At 37.3% G+C, this 25012-nt stretch overlaps 1 protein-coding gene across 3 annotated transcripts; it reads left to right on the forward strand.

Annotated features, from left to right (window-relative positions):
• Window positions 1-2577: 2577 nt before the first annotated feature.
• Window positions 2578-23236, forward strand: Chodl (chondrolectin). Of its 3 annotated transcripts, none has more exons than XM_075953656.1 (7): window positions 2598-3066; window positions 12122-12431; window positions 12562-12719; window positions 16459-16545; window positions 18610-18712; window positions 20560-20638; window positions 21858-21942. In XM_075953656.1, the coding sequence occupies exons 1-7, from the start codon at window positions 2988-2990 to the stop codon at window positions 21858-21860; spliced, it is 819 nt and encodes a 272-aa protein (XP_075809771.1). In that variant the 5' UTR covers window positions 2598-2987; the 3' UTR covers window positions 21861-21942. The 3 variants fall into 3 exon arrangements, with proteins under 3 accessions (XP_075809763.1, XP_075809771.1, XP_075809754.1); XM_075953639.1 differs by having other exon boundaries at window positions 20560-20647; window positions 21858-21933; XM_075953648.1 differs by lacking the exon at window positions 20560-20638 and having other exon boundaries at window positions 2578-3066; window positions 21858-23236.
• Window positions 23237-25012: the final 1776 nt, after the last annotated feature.

A 25012-nucleotide genomic window follows, 5' to 3' on the forward strand; every position in this document is an offset into this window, starting at 1 on the left:
AATGGGTTCTACTACTTTGCCCAGGCTGGCCTCATCTTATGGGAAGCCTCCTGCTTCCCATAGATCTCCCAGGATTTTGGAATTATTGGCATGAACAACCATACTTGTCTATGGGATAGTTTTTGTTGTTACTTTATTTTTATTATTTAAAACAAAGCTTAAATTTAAATGTATTTTAATCATATTCATTACCTGTCCCAAGTCCTTCAAGATCCTCCCTCTCTACCCAATTTTAACTTATTTCTTAAAAAAAACACAACCAAATACAACAACACAGCTATTCTGAACCAAAAAAATGAAATAAAACATACCCAAAATGACAAAAGTAAACACCAACCGTAATCAAATAAAAGCACACAATAAAATCTGTGAATTCCATTATATGGTGGTCAACTACTTATGAACATGAGACGTGTACCAGAGTGGTTGATATGCCCAGTGTCACTCTCTTAAAGAAACTGGTCACCCAGCAGTTCTAAGAGACAGTTCAGTTGTTAACTTTAGTGCTGTTTTCATTCATTCATGGAAGATAAGTATAGTATGGGCTCAGTTATATGTGATAACCAAACTACAGTCCATAGGACTGCAAGGGTAGGTAGATACTTAGGACTGATCCTCTCTTCATGGTGAACTGTGTGCCTGTGTCAGGCATCTCCTTGATCCAAGCTGCAGTCAATGATTCCACTGAGATGATTTCCAGGGGCACACTACAACTCATGACTTTGATTTTTGGTTTTTTTTTTTATTTTCCCATCTTCTGTTCAGAATCCCAATAGCCTCTCTTCCTTGAGGATGTGAACAAGTGATAAAAACAATAGAACCTCTATCAAATCAACATTTATCAATTGCCCATTGCCCTACAATAAGGCAATAAACAGAATAACAAAGTGATACCTTACAATAAGGCAATAAACAGAATAACAAAGTGATACCTTACATCATATACTTAGACATATACATCATAATTATCTTTTAATTCTGCTTTCATTAGTATAGCAGAGTTAGTAGGTAAGGACCTCCCAATTGCAGAAATTCTGTGAAACTGGTTCTTATTGTGGTAGTACACACTGTTCTTTTCAGAAAAAAAAAATCCAACAGATACTGTCCTTATTTCGTATGAAAACCGAGGAGGAAGGTGTTGCCCATTAAAATAGAAAATGATCCGATTTAACAAATGTTGGTGTATTTAAGCAACATAAAGGGTGCTGATGAAGTGGCTCAACAGTTAAAGCACTTGTCACTTAAGCAGAAGGTTAAGAGTTAAGATTCCCCAAACTCACATAAGTGTCAGGTGGCTGCTATGTCTCTCCTATGATCCAGCCTCTGAAGGTGGAGATGGGGACCCCTAAGCAAGCAGGCTAAGGAGGCAGGTCATGTGGACAAGATCTGGGTTTCAGTGTGAGACCCTGCATCAGTGAATCAGATGAAAAAAAATTAAGGGAGATTCCTGATTGTAACTTTGAGCCTTCACATATGTAATCTCTCTCTCTCTCTCTCTCTCTCTCTCTCTCTCTCTCTCTCTCTCTCTCTCTCTCACCCACCCCCCCACACACATACACGTATATACATGAAAAAACAAAGCTTTAAAAAATCGATAATTAATTATGATAAAAAGCAACATAATAAAAATGCTAATTCTACTAAACCTTATTTTGAGAACCTGATTATAATTATCAGTGTTTCTTTTCCTGTTTATTCATATTCAGATATGAGTGTGTGTGTGTGTGTGTGTGTGTGTGTGTGTGTGTGTGTGTGTGTTATGAGAACTCTCATGAACTTCCCTGGACTCCACGAAAGAGGTAACCAGTCATTGACCTATTAGAGAAGAGGGGATCAGGTTTGCAAAGGTGTATATTCCTTAAAGTGAGACTTACATTTAATGGAAACCATATAGCACTGATAGAAGAATCCAAAGAAATACTTTCATTTTACATCCATGAAGTTCCCAACAATTCAGTATATTTATTTTGTCTTGATTTTTTTTCTCCCTCTGGAGTTGTGAACATTGAGCTTGAAATCAGTTGAGAGAAAACTTGTTTCCAAGATTCTTTTCAATTTGCTTCTGTGGCAATTTAGTCAAGCAACCTGTTTGGAAATAATCTGTTTGCAGAAGCTAGGTGGGGGAAAAGCCGCCACATTATATAATTCACTGAGCAGGTTTTGGCTCCCCCTCTGCCAATCCATCTTAAATAGTGGCGAGTGCCCCTGCATCTCGCTATACATATGATCAAGCAATTTTGCAGAAAAAGAGAAAGGCCCTGCAACTTGGCATCCTCGTGGACATTTATCTTTGAGAAAACCAAATGAAGCCAACTTTTGCCAGAGTTTAATAGCAAAGCTGTCACATTTTACACAAATGAGTATTGAAGTCTGTTGGCAAATGGGAAAGGGGTGGGGATCGGGGAGTGGAGGAGGAGGGACTGCTGACTGCACTCTTTTCAAAGTGGATCCAGTTTTTAGGGGAGGGGCCAGATGCTTCTCTTGGCAGTAGAGACGAAGTAGTTAAAATGATTAGTAGCTAGGGGTTGGAACCCCAGGCTCTGTGTGTATATAAGACGCTGCAGCCAGCACAGAGCTGCTGTTGCTGCTGCCGGAGCCAGGACCACGGTACACCCGCTCAGCCCTTTAGGACACAGAGACCTGAGAGGGAAGTTAAGAAGGCTGCTTAGGTCTGCGCTAGGGATCCTGGTTCAGCTTTGCAATAGAGACAGACACAGGAATCCTGAACACTCTCCCCTGCCCCCAGACACCCGCCCACAGACTCCTGCGCTCCAGACCAGTGCCACACGGGGCAGCCTGGCAGCAGGTCCCCGCTGAAGGCGATGCTTATAGGGATCCTAGCTGCAGTGCTGGGAAGGAGGGAGTAGTACCCAGCAAGAAAGCGAGGAGGCTGCTGGTTAGAGCCTCCAGTGACTAACTGTGCTGCGGGAGGACGGGAGGACGCCGCCTTTACTCCACTGGACACCTGCTGCAAAAGCCTCACCACCATGATCCGCATAGTCTCGCTGCTGCTGGGAGTTGCGCTGCTCTGTGGCCACGGAGCCTTTCCCCGACGGGTGGTCAGCGGTGAGTCAGGGCAGGGGTACTGTCCATCCAGCAGAAGACAAGGGATTTGGGACTCTGGGGCGGTAAGGGGCAATCTGCAACAGGGTGGGAACTCCTCAGAGAGTTGGAAAACTGTACTGTAGGACGACTAGAGCGATGGTGAAAAACATTTTATCCTTTTTTCTTTCACCTTCTCTCTGCAAACCAGAAAGTTTAAGTTCTTTGTTTTTTTGAAGCGCCTTCTATAACTGCTAAGCGAGCTCTAGCTAAATCGGAGCAGCGCAGCATCGTCTCTTTCAGGCACCGGTTTCCACTTTCTTTGGAAGACAGGGAGTGGATAACAGGCAGGCGGGGTTGGGCACCTGCAAAAGGGGTGTGGTAGGGCTGGGCAGACAGAGCATGGAAGCTAAAGAGCTGCAGTATGAATGCCACCTCCTGTTGGTCTGGTTCCAGTGCAGCCAGGGTGCTCACAGGGGTGGTTTCTGAGACCAGCCTAGTAGATGTCTGAGTTTGCAGTCTTTGTTCTCAGGACGACCTGCAAAGACCTGGGGAGAGTCCCTGCACTCTCGCTTTTCTTCTTTGCACATTACATTCCTAGTTCCTAGTTAAACAACTCAGGAAACAGTCAGCTAGAGTTGGGTCGAGGTTTAGTTTGAGGTGTACTTGGTAACGAATTTGGGTCTGTGCATCTTGCAGATGCATAATTAAGTTTCTCAAATCAGTACATAGGAAATAAGTCAAAATTACCAAGCTTCCTAGGTTTCTCTCTGGTTTTTTTTGTTGTTGTTGTTTGCTTGCTTGTTTGTTTTTCTTCAGCGTCTGTAGTCTAATCATGGAACAATTCACCTCCTTTAGTTTGGGGAAGTCTCCTAAGGGTATAGAGTGTTCAGGGACTGAGATGAATGTGAAGAGCTCTGCGCATGGCAGCTGTACAGTTACCCATAGAGAAAGCTCGTAATACGTCCATCAGGCTGTTGCAGCGAGTTTGGTGAATGCGGGAGAGCAGTGTTTTAAGGGTAAAGTGTTTGCCTATCACATAAAAGGCAAACGTGGTCCCCAGAAAGCTTGTCCATCTGCCCAATAGGTGTCACTGATAGATGTAAGACGGCAGCAACTTAGAGTTTAGAAAACACTTCTTTAGGATCTAGCTTATTTAAGCTTGCCTCTGAGCTCAGCAATTCATGTATGTCAGCCAGTCAGATACAGTCCTTAAATGTACAGGTAAGCAATTAGTCTCCTCAGGATGTTCAGAGCCTATGAATTTAAATCCTTTTCCTCCCCAGGTTAGCAGAGAATATAGAACTGCAAGGATATGTAACTGCTGGAGCCAACCACATATTTCACTACCTTTGTTTTCAAGAATTTTTCGTGCAAATAAATGAAGGAGAGACTATGCTTTGAACATATGGCATTTCCAAACAAACAGAAGCATCCCGCTGACTTAAACAATGTTCATTTGTTGGATTCTTACTTATATGCTTCCAAGAGGGAAGGGACATATTGAGGGTAGAAAACAGAACTCAAGTCCTTTGTTGATGAAGAGTTTAATTTTCATTGTACTTCTGCATAAATTATTCCAAAACTTTGGCTATGCTTTTCTTTAGCAATTCATAGGCATCTTGAGGGTGACATCTGGAAAATTTCTGAGTAACTAAGCATGATTTATTTGATTTAGTGTAAATGATGATGTTGACTTGAGATTAGAACAATTATTTAGTTATGTTTTTTATGAATAATTTGATTGTCCTCACATTCATGTCTATCTATAAACTGATTTATGAATCATAGGTTTTGAATAATTTTAGCTGTGATGGGCTGAGCAGAGAGCAGCCTAGAATCTGTTATTTTTGAAGCAATATTTCCTAACATGTCCACTGTCAGTCTGTTGTTACTTATTCTGCATTGTGCAGCAACCATTTGATGCCAGTAGGGACCAGGGGTCCAGTCTGTCCTCACGTGTCTGAAGAGAATTGGAACAGCTTCTCTGCTTTCTGTTATTTGGAACATACTTAGAACACATAAAAACAATGACTGTTTACTACATTTGAAGACAACAATTCACAATTCTTGTGTAATAACAAATAATCTCTTACCCATCATATGCCCCAAAGACAGACGCTGACAAACTAAACCTCCAGATATACTTTTCATGTCTCAAAAAAATTTGAGAAGGTACATTCTAATGCTTTTAAACGCATCATTTTAAGATGAAAATTGTTTAAGGATAAACACACTTCTAAGAACTTCACCATCAGCTGATCTACATAAGATTTAACAGTGTCCAATGTAACAAGGCTGTGCAGAGAGACACACAGAGAATAATTATAATATTTAACAATAATCATCTGATGATAATAATCAAGAACTCTGGTGGTAATAATCAGTGTATTTACTGAATTTGTGGGTCGCAATGGGAAACTAATTTGAGGATCTGAATTGTATGGTGATTTCTTACTCCACACTGAAGAACAGTGAGGAACATCTGTTGCATCCTTTTAATTATTCAGTTCAGAAACTCACTGGCTGGTAATGGCATTTTGCTTCTGACAAAGTTTGAGATTTTTTTCATTATGATTTAAAATAAAAATAAGTGGTTAAAATTGAGGACTCTAGTTTGGGAGAATATGTTTGAAAACAGAGTGACATTTTATTTCAAAGCTTTTGAAATATTTTAATGAAATGTTTGCTTTTTCTTCTTTTTTTTAAAAGAGTTTGGAGCACTAGTCCCCAATGACCTCGTGCTGCAATGTGGCATTAACCGTACTAAAGGCACCCCTCAAATTTCTCCAGAAACCTCTTATATGTACAGTTTTAACTCTACTACAACTGAGATACACTTTAGGGACTAAGGGAAATGGACCTTTAGAAACAAAGCTATTAGGTCTGCTACTGACTTCCTTATAGCAATTCATGTGCTTCATGGAGTCGGGCACAGTTTCTAAATGTACAATTAACAATCACTCTCCACTTTTACCAGTATGTTTTGAGTCTCTGACTGTAAGTCCCTTTCGTTCATAATTTAGCAGAGAATTAAGAGCTCACTGTAGAGAGATGTAGCCAGTGAAACCAATTCCATGCAGATTTCTCTTTTTGTCATGGAGAGAACGTAGAATATTTAAAAAGTAATTTAATAGTAAGGAAGATACAAGTGAAACTGCAGAGCATAGTCGAGCTTACAGAAAAGTCCTATGACATCATCAAAACAGAAAATGATGACAGTGCAGGTCGCAAAGATGCAATTACTTTAAGTATCCGTTGGGCAAGACGGGAGCAAATTAATCTTATTACTAGGCATTTAATAAACTACCCATTTATCAAGGCATTATTCCTTAGTGGCTGCTCATCATTCTTATATGGTGGCACTATCTATACATGAATGCTAAAACAGGATCTGTAATTTAAAAAGGGCTCTGGAAGGGGAAATACAGCTGATGCTTCATTAGGAATTTTTACTGCTTACATTTCTTTTCTGTGCTAGATCGTCACGTACAGGCACAGTCATATCAACAACTGTGAAGTGAACTTTCTAAAAAACAGTCTTATGTACTACTGATGGCACAGCACACCACGATATGCTAATCATAGTGACAGTCTTTGTATTTGAGATGACACTCAGTTTACGCTTTAATTGTTCTACTGAGAAAATAAAAGAACATATAAGGCATAATACATAAATACACATATATGTATACACATATATGTACGCACATACACACGTATGTATGTATGTATATACATACATATGTAATATACAGAGATATAAGTATCCTGAAATGAACTCTGCTTCTATTATTCAACATAGAAAATACACACTCAAAAACAAGTTCTCAATACACAATCCTGTGCTTATACCAGCAATCAATAACCAACCGATATCTATATTAGATTAATATCTCTAACTCAGAATAGATTCATGGCATGTGCGTTTATCAGTGCCTTTATTCACAAAGCTTGAGACACGTGAGGAGAAGTATAGACATCATGAAAATGGGCAGCAGAACCAGTGAGCCTGGTTCCAAACCTGTTTGCAATCATGATCTGTGTGAACTTGGACAAAGTTTTAAACTCTGTCTATGTCCCTGTTTTTTATTTTAAATATGGGGAAAGGAAATATACATCATACATTGGCTTAGAGAGTTGAAAGGTATTGATGTAATTAGTACCTTGTGTATATGGCAGGGGTAGGAGAAAGGCAGCTTGGTAAGCCTTGTGTCTTGAGTTGAGTTTTGTAGAGGCAAAGCAACTTTTCTAGTCGAATACCTGATAAGAAAAATCCCCTTAGTTATATGTCAGCAGATTCAATTCCCCCACTTCCTCTGATGGTGTGAATTCTACAGGAAGTGAGGTCTCATATTTCAAATTATTAATCAATATCAGACTATTATTATCATTAGTTCTATGAAACATATAGCTTATGTCAGTTTTTAAAGAAACAAAAATGATCATGAAAGTTTTATTTTTTTATTCCAATTACCTATAGTTCTGCTGGACCCAAGGTACGTCTTTCTGATTGGCTGTTTAAACTCTCAAGCCATATTATTACAAACCTTTATTATGAATGGTTTTCCACTCATAATCTTTACATATTTTTCAAATATCAGGATGTAGATTATGAGGTCACTTCCTTCTCAGAAAGCCAGTGATTTTTCTTGCCGGGATAAAGATGAAAGACTGCTGCCACCATCATCACCGAAGTGACCCATGGCTGCAGATTTGATTTTCTTCGTGTAAGAGAATGGATGTCAGCTGTAGAGCACTCTGCAATTAAGTGAACAATAAAACTCATCTTGCATAAATAAGTTAATTTTAATAAGTCTGTCTTAACTTCAAATAAAAATTCTTAAGAAACTGGTATACTCTTGAGAATTGCAAATAGAACTTGGAATAAATGACACTCTTTCACTTAGTTCAAGATAATTGGCTTCATTCTCAGAGATCATGCAATTTATATGTTTCAACACCATCCCATGTTTTAGTGTGTTTTGTGGGGGATAGGAAAGAATTATGGTAAAGATATATATTTTTTGATTCTAGTAATGAATCTTAAGTTTAGCCAATCTGGTTGAGATTTATCATATTGTCCTTTTGTATATTTTCATTTTCTTAAATTAAGGGTGGGTCATAACTGAAAAAAACTTATTTCTTCTATGTTTTATTGAACAGCATGATCTATATGTAATAATTATTTAATGTTGGTTACAATTTATTATATTAAGAGGGATAATGAAAAGTTTGACAGCCTCACAATTCTAGAGCATTCTTCAATAAATAATTTGAGTAAAGTAAAACCAACTTATTAATTCTATTCAAGAAGGAGACACAAATTGTCATAACTTCATGAGTTTACTCTTGGTTTTGTATCATCGCCAAAACCAAGCTTTGCCAACATTTATGATTTTTCATAACAATGAAAAACTAAAACCCTTATTTATGGAAATAACAGCAGAATATTAATTGTGATAATGATAGCAATGTTTAATAGCTATTACTAAAAATCCTCGGTAAATAAAAGTTCATATCTAGGTTTGTGACTCAGTGTGGGTCCCTGACAAATCTGAGAGGGGTGAATATTTCTTTCTATAATTCTATGCAAATTTACTTGAGAAAATGTAAATACTTCTTAGATTTGGAGATTATTTAGTTCCAGGTGTACATCTGGAATATTTTTTTTTTTTTTTTGGTTTTTTCGAGACAGGGTTTCTCTGTGGCTTTGGAGCCTGTCCTGGAACTAGCTCTGTAGACCAGGCTGGTCTCGAACTCACTGAGATCCGACTGCCTCTGCCTCCCGAGTGCTGGGATTAAAGGCGTGCGCCACCACCGCCCGGCATCTGGAATATTTTTATAAAGGTATGTAAACAAAGCTATGTTGAGCTTCTCCTTTATCAATGTTTCTAGAATTGGGAGTGGAAAGTCTTTGTAGATAATCCAAAAACTACGTAATTTTCAACTTGAGATTCTGAATTGAGACTTCTTTATAGCTAGCCAGTATGCATGTAACTTTAGTGTAGCAGAAACCACTGTATGACTTACAGGAAAATTGCCCTCCCATAAAATATTTCTGAAAGATTTTATTAAAGTATGATGTTTAAAAGTAAAAGTCATGGAAAGTTTTTGTGCGATCAACCAGGGTGAAGAGAGAGGTCATCATAACTGTTTTCTAGGGGGACTGGCTTTTCTGGGAGTTGAAAAAGTCACATCAGAAGATGTGTATTAGCAGAACTTGTCTGGGAAGCAGGGCACCATTTGTTTCCCAGCTGTTCAAGTTCCAGTGAGAGCACAGCCAAATGGGATCAGCTGAAGTGCAACAAGAAGTTCGGGAGCTCCAGCTTCTGCTCATTTTGCTGCTGCTTGGGCCAAATGTGCACAATAAGGTAGAAAGCAGTAGTAAAGCAGACTTATATATAAAGGTATTCACCCTGTCAGCAGGAACTGATTCTATGCGAGCCATAATAATTGTGCAGTGTGCTTAAAATTTCTTGGAAACTGCTTTGCTCTCCCTGACCTGGTAGTAGCTCTTGAGTTCAAACATGAAGACTCAGCGGATACTCACCAAATGTCCTTTGGGGTTAACAGATCTGTTCCAGCTGATAAAAGGCTTCTGTCTTCAGCCCCTCAGACGCTCTCTTTTCTGCAGCCATCATCATCTCTGTTCATTTATTGAAATCGTGGACTACTCACTTCATCTAAAGGGAAAGATTGCCTGGTATAGAGTGCCAAGGTTGGCGATTTTTCCTAGGCCCACGTAGCATTAGTTGTAAATTACTTGAAATGCAATTCTTTATTTAGGCATCATTACTTATGTTTTTTTGCAATATAACATAATAGGATTAGGAATTTCTACATTATATTGAGAGCATTCTATGCATTTTATTGTAACTGCTATCTTACTTTTATAAATGAATAAATTTCAATCATATTGTATACCTTCACCATGTATAAACTAGAGATCAACTTATCTTTTAATACGTCAAAGATTATAAGTAGTGCATTTTAACATATAAATTATACCCAGGCAGTCTCTTAAGGTGCCCTGGTTTTGTTACATATAAATACAAGCTACTCACCAAAAACATCCTGTTATTCTGTTTTTCTTTCCACTAAGATCTTCCAAAGTAATCTTAAAAAATAAAAACAGTGTTAAATAAAAATGCTTAAGTGAAATACAGAGCTAAGTGTATTAGGGGGTGAAAACTGGAATCTTGAAAACTCAAGGGAATGTAACTAAGATATATTTGGAAACTTAGAAATATGTAGAGGATGTACCAGATGAAAATAGGATGCAAGCTTGATTCTTAAAGACAATAATAAAATATAGGCTTGTAATAATCATTGGAATCTTACAAGGAACAACTATTTTAAACAACGAAAACATCACAAAACCTAATAATAAACAAGAGTAAATTTTCAAATTTATATGTGATTTATATTTGAACTATGCATTGGGATTTCCACTGCTTCCTGACAATGATTATTTCAGATTATTTGCCCTACTAAAGCCTCTTTAGCTAATATCCCATGGCCATTTCTACTGATATGTTAATTTTTGTTAAATTCGGTTTAGACTATCTATTAAGTTGTTTGTACTTTTTCAGTATGCAGCTCCTAAGTTCAGATCCCTGTTAGCAGACTGGTTTGCATTTCTGGAATAACTATTTATGTTTTCAGCTTTTGTCAAGATCCTGAATGCTTACCACTTAAAAGAATCTGTTGTGAGGTTAATGGTCTTTGGCCACCTTCTGTTTGCTCTACCCTTGAGAGTCATTCCTGATCACAAACTGAGTTTCAGGAGTTGGGGGAATGCTGTACTCTTGTTGTAACATAGTTGCTCAGCATGATGGCCTGTAATTAAAAGTACACACTGTAAATTCTGTACTTAACAAAGTATTTAAGCATGATTCCCCCTTCTACAACTGACAACCTTTCATATAGACTACAAAATTAAAAAGACACTGTAAGAGGATGTCAAACATTTTGTGTGGGTGTTGGGAGTCAAAACTCAGGTCCTCATGCTTGAACAGCAAGCAATCTAACCTTCAGCATCTCCCAAGTTCCATCAGTTTTATAACTAAAAGTAATAGACTACAAAAGCAAACTTTACAATATTATTGAATGAGAAAGCACTCATAAAATATTTTTGTTAATTCTTTGAGAACATCATACAATACATTTTAAATCATATTTAGCCAAATTCCTTAACTCCCCTCCATCCTACTCTTTCCCAACTTCAGATCCTCTTCTCTTTTAAATTAGTAATTCATTAATTCTAATATGTACTCTCCATCTACTTCTTGGAGTGAGTGGGACTATCTACTCAAACGTATTTGAGAAGCTAGAAGCATCACCATTAAAGAAAACTGACTTTCCTCCAAGAAACTTAATTGTCCATAGTTTCTCAGATTTAGAGCCTCATGAGATACTCCCCACTGTGCTAAAATGCTGAATGACTTGATCTTGGGCAGACCTTGTGCAGGCACCTCACCTTCTGTGAATTCATGAGTATAGTGATTCTTGCCCTGTCTCTAACACATGCCTTTGCTCTGGTCCTCCTTAAATTTGGCTCTCACATTCTTCCTACACCCTTTTCATGATGGTACCTAAGCCTTGGGGAGGAGGGTCTGATATAGATGTCTTATTTCTGACTGAGCACTCTCTTGTCACTCATTCTTTACATTCTGTTGTGAGTGTCTGTGCTAACCACCATGCACTACACAAAGAAACTTTCCTGGTGCAGTTTGAGAGTTGCACTTATCTATGGGTAGAAAGATACGAATTTAGAGGGAAACTTTGAAAACGTGTTGTTCATCCTGTGGCTTGTGAGCTCTCCAGTTCTTGACCAGATGTGCAATAGCAGGTATGCTTATCCTCTTGGAGAGGCAGAACTTAAGTCTAAGCAGAGGGTAGTTGTTTACTCCCGTAACTACCATGCCACTATTACACTCATAGACATACCTTGGATAAAAGAATTCTTGATAGTGTTTTTTATTATGAATTGTTCTTTTATTATAATTAATATCAAACTTATGAATAAAGACCTCAAGACCTGTTTATCTATATCTTGTTTGTTTGTTTGTTTTAGGTCAAAAGGTGTGTTTCGCTGATGTGAAACATCCCTGCTACAAAATGGCCTACTTCCATGAACTGTCTAGCCGAGTGAGCTTCCAGGAAGCGCGCCTGGCTTGTGAAAGTGAAGGAGGTGTCCTCCTCAGTCTTGAGAATGAGGCTGAACAGAAGTTAATAGAGAGCATGTTGCAGAACCTGACGAAACCTGGAACTGGGATTTCAGATGGTGACTTCTGGATTGGACTTTTGAGAAGTGGAGATGGCCAAAATTCTGGTGCCTGCCCAGATCTCTATCAGTGGTCTGATGGAAGCAGCTCCCAGTTCAGGTAAGCTGTGACTGGACCCTGAAGTGTCTATTGATGCCCTAGAGGAGTCGGAAGGGCAAAAGAAAAGCCCTGATACCTGGAACACTCAGAGCACATGTTTCTAAGTGTCCCTTTGGTTCTATATTTGTAGGAACTGGTACACTGATGAACCTTCATGTGGAAGCGAAAAGTGTGTTGTCATGTACCATCAGCCAACGGCCAATCCTGGTCTCGGAGGTCCCTACCTTTACCAGTGGAATGACGACAGGTGCAACATGAAGCACAATTACATCTGCAAGTACGAACCTGGTAAGAGGCCTCTGTAGCTGTAACCGATTCTGTGCATGTTTGCCATAGAAGGCCCCGTGTTTAAGGTTTCCAGCCATTTTCTAGATTGCGGAGAAACAGGCATCACCTCACAGCTTGCTCTGTTAATGTACTGAGGCACGTTGTTTGTAGGAGAGCAAGCCTGCCAGTGTGTTTCATGGAAGAAAATGGGTAGATACATTTTTGGGGAGAGGCGTATCCAAGAGAAAATAATTTATACAAGAATCACACTGTGTTATTGTAATTATGTTTTGTAAATGTCTGTGTGAAAATATCTTAGAAGCTTATGAGACTGTGTGGAAAGTAGTTATAGGCTACCAAAGTGCCTATAGTCTTGCACACTTGTGAGCGACGGCTCCTTGGTTCATTCCTGCCGAGTTTAGGGGAGCAAACAGCTTTCTTTAGGCATATTATTCCAACATGTTATAGCATAATGTTTTCCATTTGGTTCTTTAGCTGAGTGTAAGTCCCTTCTCAATAGTTTAAAAGAGTAAGGCCACATTACACATTCTTCATTTGATTTGCATCTTTTGAAAAATGACACTTTCGTTAGTTTTCTTTTGAAATATTCTGTTACTTGACATACGCAGCCACTGGGAAAATTAGTTTGACCTAAGTCACATTAGTGTGGCTTCCCACTGAATGTAGTGAGTTACTTTAATGAGACACCTCAATTGAATTGGGATATAAACTACAAGAAGGACTAATCAAAGATGTGTAAATTTATATATTTGATCATCTTAGACACTCAAGATAGATACTTACGCCTTGACACACTTATTTTTCGATTTTTCTTCACAATGTTTGAAAGGGTCATTTTAACTTTTTTGAAGGACTGTCAGCGTGACCTCATAATATGTTCCCACAGAAGGCAATTACATCCAAGTACTCATGTTCCATTACTCTTTTGAAATTACACAGTTTCTTTTTTCATAAAGCCATGAAACACAGGGGATTATTGGATTAGACTTACCCTTCTCTTATGTTTATTCTGCTCTTGAGTATATTAGCCAACTTTTTATATCCCTGGCGAGTTTATTCTTTGCCCTTGGTTGCTAAATCTGTCATTACACTCCTGGAAGCTCTTGCAAAGCTAAGTCTGTTGTTCAATTCCACTCTTTCTGATTGTGTCTTAGAGAAATACAGTTAAAGTTCTGTGATGTTTTACACCTGCTGCAACTCTTGGCATTTATTAATTAGAGGGTTAGAGGGACGAGTGCTATGTAATATGTATGTATGTATTTATGTATTATACCCATGATCACTTTGAAATGTATTATTTATTTTAATATGTATGTATACTCCCATATACTATCTAATAGCATGATCAATGATGTTGAAAATGCTAAAAATTTACCCTGGTTATTAAATGAGATCATTCAATTTTATGTTGTCCTTCTCTATTGAAACACATAAATAGTCTTTTGGTCCACTGGTACCCATTTTTATGGCAACACTTCTAAGTGTTAGTTTTCTGTGAAACTTGCCTTTTGGGGCTAATGGCATGATCCAGCAGAGAAAGCCATTTGTTTCCAAGTCTGAAAACTGAGTTCAATCTTAGAGATTTATGTGGTAGAAGGAGAAAACCTATTCCCTTAAGCTGTCTACTGGCCTCCACATACACACTATGACATTCAAGCTCTTACCTACACACAAAACAGATTAACTCAAAAATTAACCTTGCCTTAAGAGCTTTTTAAAGATAAAATAGCATATATATGATTAAGTTATTAAATTTTTATTTAATTAACAAGCAAACAAAGTTTAATTGAAGTTTGTTAGAAATATTTTAAATGTAGTTTGTTGCTAATATCATATCTTGATAATTGGTTCAAAATATCAGTCAACCACTTGCATTCATATACTAATGAAATTCTTTAGACAAATAGCTACATATTAGGAAGATTTTAAAGTATCAGTTAAATTTAAAATTTATGAAATTTAAAATTGTTTGAGGGGTGGTTAAACTACCAGTGAATCCAGACTGTAGGATATTGTGAACAGTGAGAATTCTTTAAAACACTTTCATGTTCCAAAGACTACAGAAAATGCTCTAGGTAGCTTTTTTTATATGCATGCAATGACAAGAGTAAAGTGTCTAATTTTTGAGCAATTAAAACATTTGCATTTGGTTTTTTTGTTGCTTGTTTGTTTTTGAGGCAGAAGTTTACTCTATGACTTAGTCTAGTTGGAAACTCAAAATATAGCCCAGGATAACTTCAGAATCATAATGAACCGCTAGACTTAGAAATAAAAGGATGGTGTAGACTTACAGAGGGAAAGTGCAGTTTAATTCCCTACCACCAAAGAACTCCATTAAGAAAGAGACTGTCTCATGCCATGATGGGCTCCTGAAGAAGGAAACCCTCATTCGTCTCCAGTTCCCTAAGAAGAACTCCATTCAGAGTGATACAGGAGTTCTGAAGAAAAAGCTCCTTCAATTCCACTTACTTCTGCAATATTAGAGGAGTTATGGTATATAGCTCAGGGACCAAAACAAGAGAGAGGATCGCTTTGGCTCAGGATAAACAAAGGAAATTCCTTGCTGTCACAACTTTCCAGATAAGAGGGTTGGAGCTCTCCCAGCCCCCAGGGCACCACAGCAGGTGGCCTAACCTGTGTGCCAGGAGTTTGAGTGTGTGGCACTAAATAGGGGTTATCCTGGTTCAGGTTTGGGGGTGTGGGATGGAGCCTTGTAGTTGGGTACAAGTGGAAGGAGGCTTCAAAGACACAGTAGGCTTGCTTATCAATGTGATTGTGCTTCCCTGCAGCACATTCAGGTGCGCGGTGGGTAAGTGGGGTAGCTAGAAGATTTGTAACCAATTCATGCCTAACTAATACAATTACTTTGGCTAACCTGTTAATGTAACAACTGGTTTCTTAGGAGGAAAGTATATTCACTGATAGTACCGGAACATGATAAGAAGTCTCAAGAGTTTCTCACCCATTTGGGAACTGAAAACTCTAATCACATAAAGCTAGAAAAGAAACAGCCTGCAAATCTTGACTTAATATTAATAAAAGGAGTATCCCTATTGGAATTTACATCTCAGAATGTCATTATTTGGGTAGCACAGACATAGTTTTCAGACGCTGCTTGAATCAGGTATTCCACAAGCAACGATGCAGCTCTCTGTTAATTATTATTGCACTCTAAAGGTTATTCCATAAAAAGTTTACGTTTGTTTTCTTTTGAATCATGTTTTATGTTTTACCACTTAGGTTTACAAATTACTGTTTACCATTGTAACTTTGGGTCCCTTAGTCATTACTGATTGTAGCAGGCTGCCTTCAGCACTCTACCAGTTTTGGTTGCTAAATGAAGCTTGGGGTTATATATCAAATAGGCTGTTATATACAGACATAATTAAATATTGTTGGTTAATTCTATGTACATTTAAACTCAGAGTATATATTTGACTGTGAATTATTTAGAAATCCAAATCAACTTTTTTTTTTTTTTTTTTTTTTTTGGTTTTTTCGAGACAGGGTTTCTCTGTGGTTTTGGAGCCTGTCCTGGAACTAGCTCTTGTAGACCAGGCTGGTCTCAAACTCACAGAGATCCGCCTGCCTCTGCCTCCCGAGTGCTGGGATTAAAGGCATGCGCCACCACCGCCCGGCCCAAATCAACTTTTTAAAAACCATTTAATAACATTTATGTTGACATTTGCATTTTCCTAGTTCAATTATTATTTATTATTTCTATGTTAATTATTTACAGAGATTCAGCCAACAGACCCTGTTGAAAAGCCGAATCTTACTAATCAACCTGAAGACAAGCATGAGAATGTGGTTGTTACTGAAGCAGGTGAGTCCCTTCTGTCCCTCTAATCTAAAGAACTGGGCTTTGAACTAGCACTTCATGTTGACCCCAGGGAAACTTTTCATGTGGTTCAAGGATGTGGTGCATTAGTTATGGGCCCATAGACATTTATTTTCGACCTACATTAGAAATAATTATGCAATGATACATTTTAAATAGAATAACCTTTAAAAAATTCCATTTCAGGTGGAAGTATCTAAGTGATCGACATTAAGACCTGTATCTACAAAGCATTTCCCAATATAGTGTAGTGTGTACCATGTATACTAGCATATATACATAGAGACCTGGAATTGCAATTTGCTACTGAATGTTCAGGGCTTGTCTGGCAGTAGAGAGGAGGTATAACATAAGCCTTATTATAGTTTATGTAGCCTTCCCTGGTGTAAACACCTCTAGATGAGCAATTTCAGACTATCACCACGATATCACAGTAGGACATGTTGGAAGGGGGTTCACATAGTGGGCCCTCTATCTTGCTGTCACCCCAAAAGACAGAGTAGAAAAATGCAATTCCCAGTGAAAGATCCATGTTAGCTAGAAACTCCTCGATATTCCTTAAAACTACTTTTTTGACATGAACTAAATACAGATGGACAAAAAATTTGTCATATTTCTTTTGTGAATATTGATCCAAAGGTCCAAATGTTTCAAAATTAGTAACTCATACAGAGGCTCAGAAGGAAGACTGGGCACTCCACAATCACTATTCTCTGCATTTTGATCCTCTTTGTAACACTACACACACACACACGTACACACACACACACACACACACACACACACACACACACACGACATGAAGTAAGAAAGAAGTAAGTAGAATGATTTGTGAGAATTTGGAGTGGAGAGTGAAGTGTGGGTTTTATTAGAATAAAAAGCATTAAAAATGATATAGTAGGGAGGGCTTTGGACCTTTCCCAAAGTAATGTGCCTTAACCTTTCTGAGGAGCGGATGGGGGCTGGAGGGGGGGGGTAGGTTGAGGGAAGGGGAGAAGGGAAGAGCATGGGAACTGGGATTGGTATGTAAAATTAAAGAAGTTTGTTTTCTTGTAAAAATAAAAACAATAAAAAATGTATTAAACAGCAGCAAACTTCTGAATAATCTATCCCTAAATCTCATAAAATATACCACTGAGGAAAGAGAAGAATAAACAATGAGGTGAATAAATTATTGCCAACTTTTATCAGAATCTTTAAGATTTTTGATATTGTTAACTAACTTTTAGTTTGCAAGCCAAATGGAACTCAGTTTGTTTTCCTTATACAGAAATGCTCTTAAGGATTTTGGGCTTTTTCTGTTTCATGTATCTGATTTTAACATCATCCATAATACCTAAACACAATTAAAGTTGCCAGAAAATAATTAAACTACAGACATTTTCCTCTTATTAAAAGTGTGGCTAAAAAAGTCATTTCATGATTTGTAGGTCTTGAGTGTTGGTGATTTTCCTTAGAATCTACTAAGAACATCTGTCATCACTGGGAGTGAGAGAACAGGGTTAAAAGATGACCTATTTTCAGAATTTAATTAAATCATGCTATTGTCTACAGAGTCTTATGTCTCTGGGTTATGACGGCATCACCACCTAGTATGTGCTTATTTTTACTTAAGGCCAGATTCTTACATTTTCTCACGACAACGAGCTTATTGGCTAAGATAATTCATTATCTACTAAGTCAGCAATGATTATAGTAATTATTGTTCCCCAATATAAAGTCTTCACTTTTGCAATGATGCAGAAGAATTAATAAAACAAGACAGCTAAGATTATTAACATGTTATGAAAATTAGTCCATGTCTGAATTGAAAATATATGAGAACTTTAAAAGCACGCATATTTAATTGAGCATGTCAACCAGGGCATTAAAGTTTTATTTATAAGTTTTTTCAAAGTGTCTATGCATTTTTCATAAGCTCTTCTACTTGGAGTTTACTGTTTGGTAACAACTCTATTTTACCTTATTCATTACAGAAATTTGTTCATAGCTGCTTTTGAGCTCCTTCATGAGCTATCATTGAACACTAAAACTGTTTTATTTTTGCAGGCATAATTCCCAATCTAATTTATGTTATCATACCAACAATTCCTCTGCTTTTACTGATCCTTGTTGCTTTCGGAACCTGCTGTTTCCAGATGTTGCATAAAAGGTAAAAACCATATTTTTGTCAAGACAATTAGGGTAAAAAAAACCCTGCAGTATATTTTGAAACATTTTTTGAAAATGTTACTATGTCTTTAACTTACATTAAAGAATTTTAATGTTCTTGCCTGTCAGTAAAAATCCAGCACATGGAGAGTTATAGAATGAATGTACTCGGATTATATGAGAAATCCAGTGTCTCCTTCACAGTTCATACGTCCTATGAACTGCTTGCTTTACTGTTTCTGTTTTTCATTCAGGAAAACGGTGGCTCAGTTGGGTCATCTTCAGTTGCCTTGTGGTGCACAGTTAGCATATGTGATGGATCTGAAGTGTGAGTGCTTGTAAGCTCATACGAGATACACTATACATATGCTCTCTCGATTGTTAAATTAAAATAAGATTGATGTTAAATCTTTCAATCTGAATATCAAGTTATACATAAGACTTGGTTTTATAGGTAGATATGTAGTATAGTTTCAAGATTCAAATAAAAAGCTTCTGTTTTAAGACATTTTAAAACCAGGAAATTAAGTGCATTTGTGAAGACAGTGAGCTGAGTATGGTGCCCCTGAGAGAATGAACAGTATTACCAGGAGTGCAAGGCCAGCATGAGTTAGTGAGTTCCAGGACAGTCTGAGCTACATCATGAGACTTTATCTCAAAAAACTTCATTCTTTTCCAAACATTCCTCATTCCTCCCCCCCCCCCCGCCTATGTACTGTCTGGCAGATATTTTGAAATAAAGTAATATATCTGAATAGCAAGACTTCTAGGAACTTGTCAAACACTTATTCATGCTTATTAATACCCTTGAGCCAGTGAAGTAAACTTTTTTGTGTGGTAAGATCTGCCAATTAAATTTCAATAAATTAAGTATAAATAAGTATCAATGAAAACACTAGGAGATACATTTAAATAAGGACATATATGCTGAAAAAAATGACCTATTTGTTTTATGGTCAAATAATTGATCAAAAGATTGATTGTATGATATCAGGACCTGAAATAATTTTTCCCTTTTTGTTTCGTCATCTTCTTTTCCTTAAATAAATCCTAAAGAGCCTGAAAAGTAGCAACCTGAAAGGATATAGATGATTAATGTGTATTAATAAGTAATCTAATCTAGGCATGATATGCCTATTGTCCCAAAACTCAGGAGGCTAGGGGACAGAAGGACTACAAATTTGAGTCCAGCTGGGGCTACATAACAAGAACATAGCTAAACAAACAAGCAAACACTTCCCATGAGCCAAATCAAGCCAATAAAAATATAAAACCAAAAAAGTCAAATAAAACAAAACATTAACATGATTGAAAATACAAAAATTATTTGAGCTAAAAATCAGGGCTGTTAAATGAAGTCTGGAAAATTAATATGTGTTGTGACCCTCTTGATTTTCATTGATAAACTTGTGAAACATTATAAAATTTATTTTCTAGTATTTTGTATATAATAAATACAGTATAAATAGTGTCATTTCTTGCCCTAATTCAGAAGACTATAGATGAAATCATGTTAGATTTCTCATTGGGAAAACAGTGGTGTAGGAGGAATGTTAATTCCCTCAGCCCAGACAGACTGTTAAAATGTCCATTTAAGTAGCAAACTGGTTAGTAAACATTAAACATATGCTTCAAACATTCTCACTTGCCTAGTAAAATGTGTTAGTGTGTTGAGCAACAGCATCTCCTCTAAGGATTGTTTTGCTTGTCTCCAAAAAGTGGCCCTCTTCACTTGTTTGAAAATTTCGGAGTGAAAAAATAAACCAAAATTGGGCACTTTCAGTTGCCAGGATGACCTGAAGTCCTTTGTTCACCGTTCTTAGATCCTCCCCTTTTCCTTTCTTCCAGGAAAGCAAGGAGAAACTTCATCAAAGACTCCACTCCATTATCATCTGAGTGCCTTGCAGAAAGTTTAAATTCCAATCTGGTACACACGGTGGTTTCTCTCATTCCATATCATTTTCAGAATAACTTTTCTTCCCTTAACTAGTAGAACTTTTAAATGACACTAATTATGATTAAAACAACATTGATAACTTCTTTCCTTACCATTAATAGCACTCTGCTCTTCATAAGCTCTGCCTGGCTTATTTTCTCTTCATGCTAGCTATATTTGGTAGAATTAATTTATGTTGGCCTGATTTATTTGAAGAACTATCCATACAACATATAATGCATTTTCATTAATCACAACAGCACTGAAATTGATATGAACAAACTATTTTCACTGTAATGCTGTGGTTTTAGAATTAGTTCTTTTTCTTTAAGGAGTTTTGCGAATCTGCAGGATGATGGCACAGTGCAGGGGTGTGTCTGTGAGGGCTGTGAGGGTGGCAAAGGCCATTAGAGGTGGAAGGAAGTGTGGGTACCTAGGGGTAGAAGTAAATACTAAACACAGGGAATGTGGCCAGACTAGGTGAGAGGCCATCCTCAGGAAACTAAAGCAAAGAAATGCAGATCTTGACGTGGAATCTGGTACAAGATGACTTGGGGAATCTTAGAAACAGACACTTCTGCAAGGGTCTGACTAGTGAGCACTGTAGGAGAAACCACCAGAATTCCAGGCACAGGCTGCCATGAGAACAGAAGTTCCACATCAACCATGTCTTGGAAGAAGAGCTCACAAGCTCCTAAATCACCAAACATATGTCTGCTTTGGATTTAGGCTGATTTGAGAAAGAGGCCCAATGAAGCTTTCTGGACGCAAATGGCCTAAGTACAGCCTGGCAAAGCGAATGGTAGGAGGGGGACAGACATTCCTGATATTTAGGGTCACAGCAGGCATTTGGATGATTGACACTAATTGTAACAGCCATTTTATTAGAGTACCCATAATGCAAGATTTAGAAACCTTGGCCAAAGAAAACAAGGTTCATTGTGGAAAAATTAAAGTCTTAGTACTCTGTCAGGCATTGTGACGCTTGGGTGTTTAAACTCTACGGTGAGTCAACAGATGCCAGTGTGTTTGGAATTGTTTGTCATCTTCACACAGTGGGATAATCTAGACATTTTTTTTGTAGGAATGGCGAATATGCCGATGAGAAAGAAGAACTCATAACAACTGTCTGAGCATCTCTTTTTGGATGAAGACACAGCCAGCCTGATATGATTCAGGAACTGAATTTATTTGTTTTTATGTTTTTCAGTAAAGGAAGAACAAAAACTAGCCCGAACCAGTCTACACTGTGGATTTCCAAGAGCACGAGAAAGGAAAGTGGCATGGAAGTCTAGTAACTAACTGACTTTGCTCCAGAAAACAAGGATAGTTTTGTAATTCCCGGTCAGTGTAAGGAATGGCATCATTAGCTTGGAATGGCTTGAAATCTCAAAGGATCTACAAGATGAACTGTAAGCTCCCCCTTGAGGCTAATGTCAAAGTAATTTTTATATGTTCATAGTTTAACTTACAAAATATGCTGTGTTTATCATGGAGTGAGACCTGCTTACTCAGCTAAAAAATGCACCCAAACATCATGTAATTGAAATGGATCATGCAGATAAAACTTCAGTGGACTCACCTGGAATTCCTGGGTTGGAAGTAGTTCCTTTTGCTTTTCATCACCTTCATCATTTTGATCTACTTCATGTAATATTAATTGTATTCAAATTTACAGTGTGCAAAAAATTTTACCTTTGCAAAAGTGTTTGATAAAAATGGATTGTTCTAATATTTATATTTATGGCATTTCATTTTTACATACATGCTGTTTTGATTAAATACTGAATTTACACAGACATGAAAAACTATTTCCATAGGGAAAACTTTTTTTCAGAAATAGTTCATGTTCTTTCCATTTTCCTCCTTTTGTTTGCATAAGGTTTAGGAAATATCTTCAGAAATAAGAAGCTGTTTCATTGGCTGTGCTATAAATCTCCTGAAACACTTTACTTAGAGGCAAGAACTGTCTAACATCAATTGTGCAAGACACGTGCCTTACAATTATTCTTAATTTAAAATTAAACTGATTTTTGTAATAAAATATCTTTACTAATAGTTGTATAGACACCAATGTAGTTTATCTTAAAAAAAAATGTGTCCACAGTACCAATCACAGTTCTTCACACGTTGCCTATAGAATTGCAAGTTGTTCTCTGAGTGTCTGGAATCAATGTGTGGTTCTTCCCTGTGCACCGAACAGGATGGCTGTTTGAGGGCTTGGATTGACCCTGGAGTCAGACAGCTGCACCTCGGCTAAGATTTTCCTAACTGAATTTAGCTTGTATTGATATATAGGGCTGAATGGTTTTCAGCTGTGTGATGCTAGGCAGAGCACACTGATATTACAGATCAAGAACAAAACAAAAACTACAAATCACACTAATTAATGGGCCATGGGCTAGAGGTCATTGATGTTTGGATATCTTTGAAGAGGGTTTGTTTATGACTGTGCACCGTGGCTTTCTTCTGTCTGATAGAGTTTCTTCAACACGTAGCATTTGTTCTTCTCAAGAGAGAGTTGTAACTATTTTGTCTTCAAATGTCCCTGTGTTACTTTTAACCAAATAAAAAAGTTCTTATTTCTGAGGAATGATCTTTTATGTTGTCTAAATTCTTAAATCAACAGAACACAGATGTGTCTCATCACGACCTGAAGATGAAAACAAACATTACATGTGAAGAACATAGAAGGCAAGGCTATAGAATGAACAGGGAAACTTGATATTTTTAGTTTTTCAGTTGGACAATAGTTTCCTTAAGTAGATTTGGTTTTCCAAAACAAAAGGCAAAAAGGGACCTCAGATCTTTTTTCTGCAGCTTTGGGGCTGAGAACTGGCAACTGCATTCCAAGTTAGGCTGTCCTCATTCAGCCCCCATCCGTTCTGTGGCTCTCCATAATTTGGATCAAAATATAGAGCTATTTGGATCTATGCAGCTGTTTGGATCTATGTTTTCCCTCGATGCCAACTCCACCCATTTCTCCCTTTAGTTAGAACTGTGAGAAGGGAAACTGCCTTTCCCTTTGTCTGTGCCACCCCAAACCCTAACAGCTGGAGGGTAGATGCACACAGTGAAAGGGGAAAGCTCTTGTTACCCTTTTATCATTATCCAGGTCAGGATAAACTCTGGTGTCAATGACAAACTCCATCTGTGATAAGGGTGGGAAAATACATTTCTTTGCTCTTAGAAGACGGTAACGATACCATTCTAAGTGCTTCTGGAAGCTTTAGCTGGCCCTTGAAAAACATACCGATACATAATGTAATTGTTTTGTATTTTCAGACCATAACTTAAATATATGTTGGGAAATGCCACTAAGTATTGAGCTACCTTAAAGTATTCAAAACAAATAAAACACCCCACTCTTTTCTCCTTGCTAAGATTTAGGTTAGTAGTAAGTTTTTACTAAGAAGAATGTGTTCTGAGACCCCTGATTATTTATGTTTTGTTATTTTTATTGCTATTTATTATGTTTATGGGAGCATTCAATCCTCAATCATCTTGTCGAATATTCTTTTAATATGTTTGCAAGCTCTGATGGTTTTAGGTACAGCATCATGATTATGTCTTGACCTCTGACCTCCACCAACCTTCCTACCTGCACAGCTTTTTCCAGTGTCTTTTAAGTGTGCTGACTGGAATCATTCTCTCTAAATGTACCTGAAGCTTCCTTCCTTCCACAAAGCAAACCATAGCAATTGCCCATCTTTTTCTACTTATTTGAACCCCATTCGTCCTTTTGTTGTTTCAATTCATGCAAAAATGTGTATGGGTGCTTGAAAAATATGTCTGTTTGTGTGCATATGTACATTTTATGTTATGTTGCTATATATTTTAGCAGATTCAGTGATGTGAGCTAAATTGACATTTTCAGCTACTCTGGAAATGATCCAAGAAATTAAAGTAGTAAAGCAAATTAATTTATTACACATTTTTAGCTTTAATGGGCAATTCAACTGTGTCTGAATGAGTTTTTCAAGCTAAAAATTTCTGTAAACGTTTAAACTAAGAAAAATTTTAATAAGTGATTTCCTCAAGATACCTGCATATTTTTGCTATTTTTTTAAAAAAATATCAGCTTGAAGTGACTGGTAAGTTAAAATGACCCTGATAAAGATTTCTTGTGTAGAATGATGGTATTAGGTAGTTTACTTTTTTGTTGATGCTAGGTCAAGAGAGAAATGTGGTTGTGTTTTCTTTACCTCAATGACAGACACAGTTATGATGTGATTATGCTTGTGATATGAGTTTACAATAAATGTGTTTTTATGAGCAGAGAAAACATTACATATTAATATAAATGCATACAGACGGTAAGGCAAGGAAACAATGGTGACTCTGGAGGTACACTAAGCTGAAACT

This window comes from Microtus pennsylvanicus, chromosome 1 (genome assembly GCF_037038515.1).
Source record: "Microtus pennsylvanicus isolate mMicPen1 chromosome 1, mMicPen1.hap1, whole genome shotgun sequence".
NCBI lineage: Eukaryota > Metazoa > Chordata > Mammalia > Rodentia > Cricetidae > Microtus > Microtus pennsylvanicus.

Excerpts from the sequence above, each read along its gene's own strand:
- Chodl (XM_075953639.1), top strand. The coding sequence starts at position 2,988 with ATGATCCGCATAGTCTCGCTGCTGCTGGGAGTTGCGCTGCTCTGTGGC. Across the intron at positions 12,720-16,458 it reads CATCTGCAAGTACGAACCTG|AGATTCAGCCAACAGACCCT; the intron begins GTAAGAGGCCTC and ends AATTATTTACAG. Across the intron at positions 18,713-20,559 it reads TTCCAGATGTTGCATAAAAG|GAAAGCAAGGAGAAACTTCA; the intron begins GTAAAAACCATA and ends CCTTTCTTCCAG.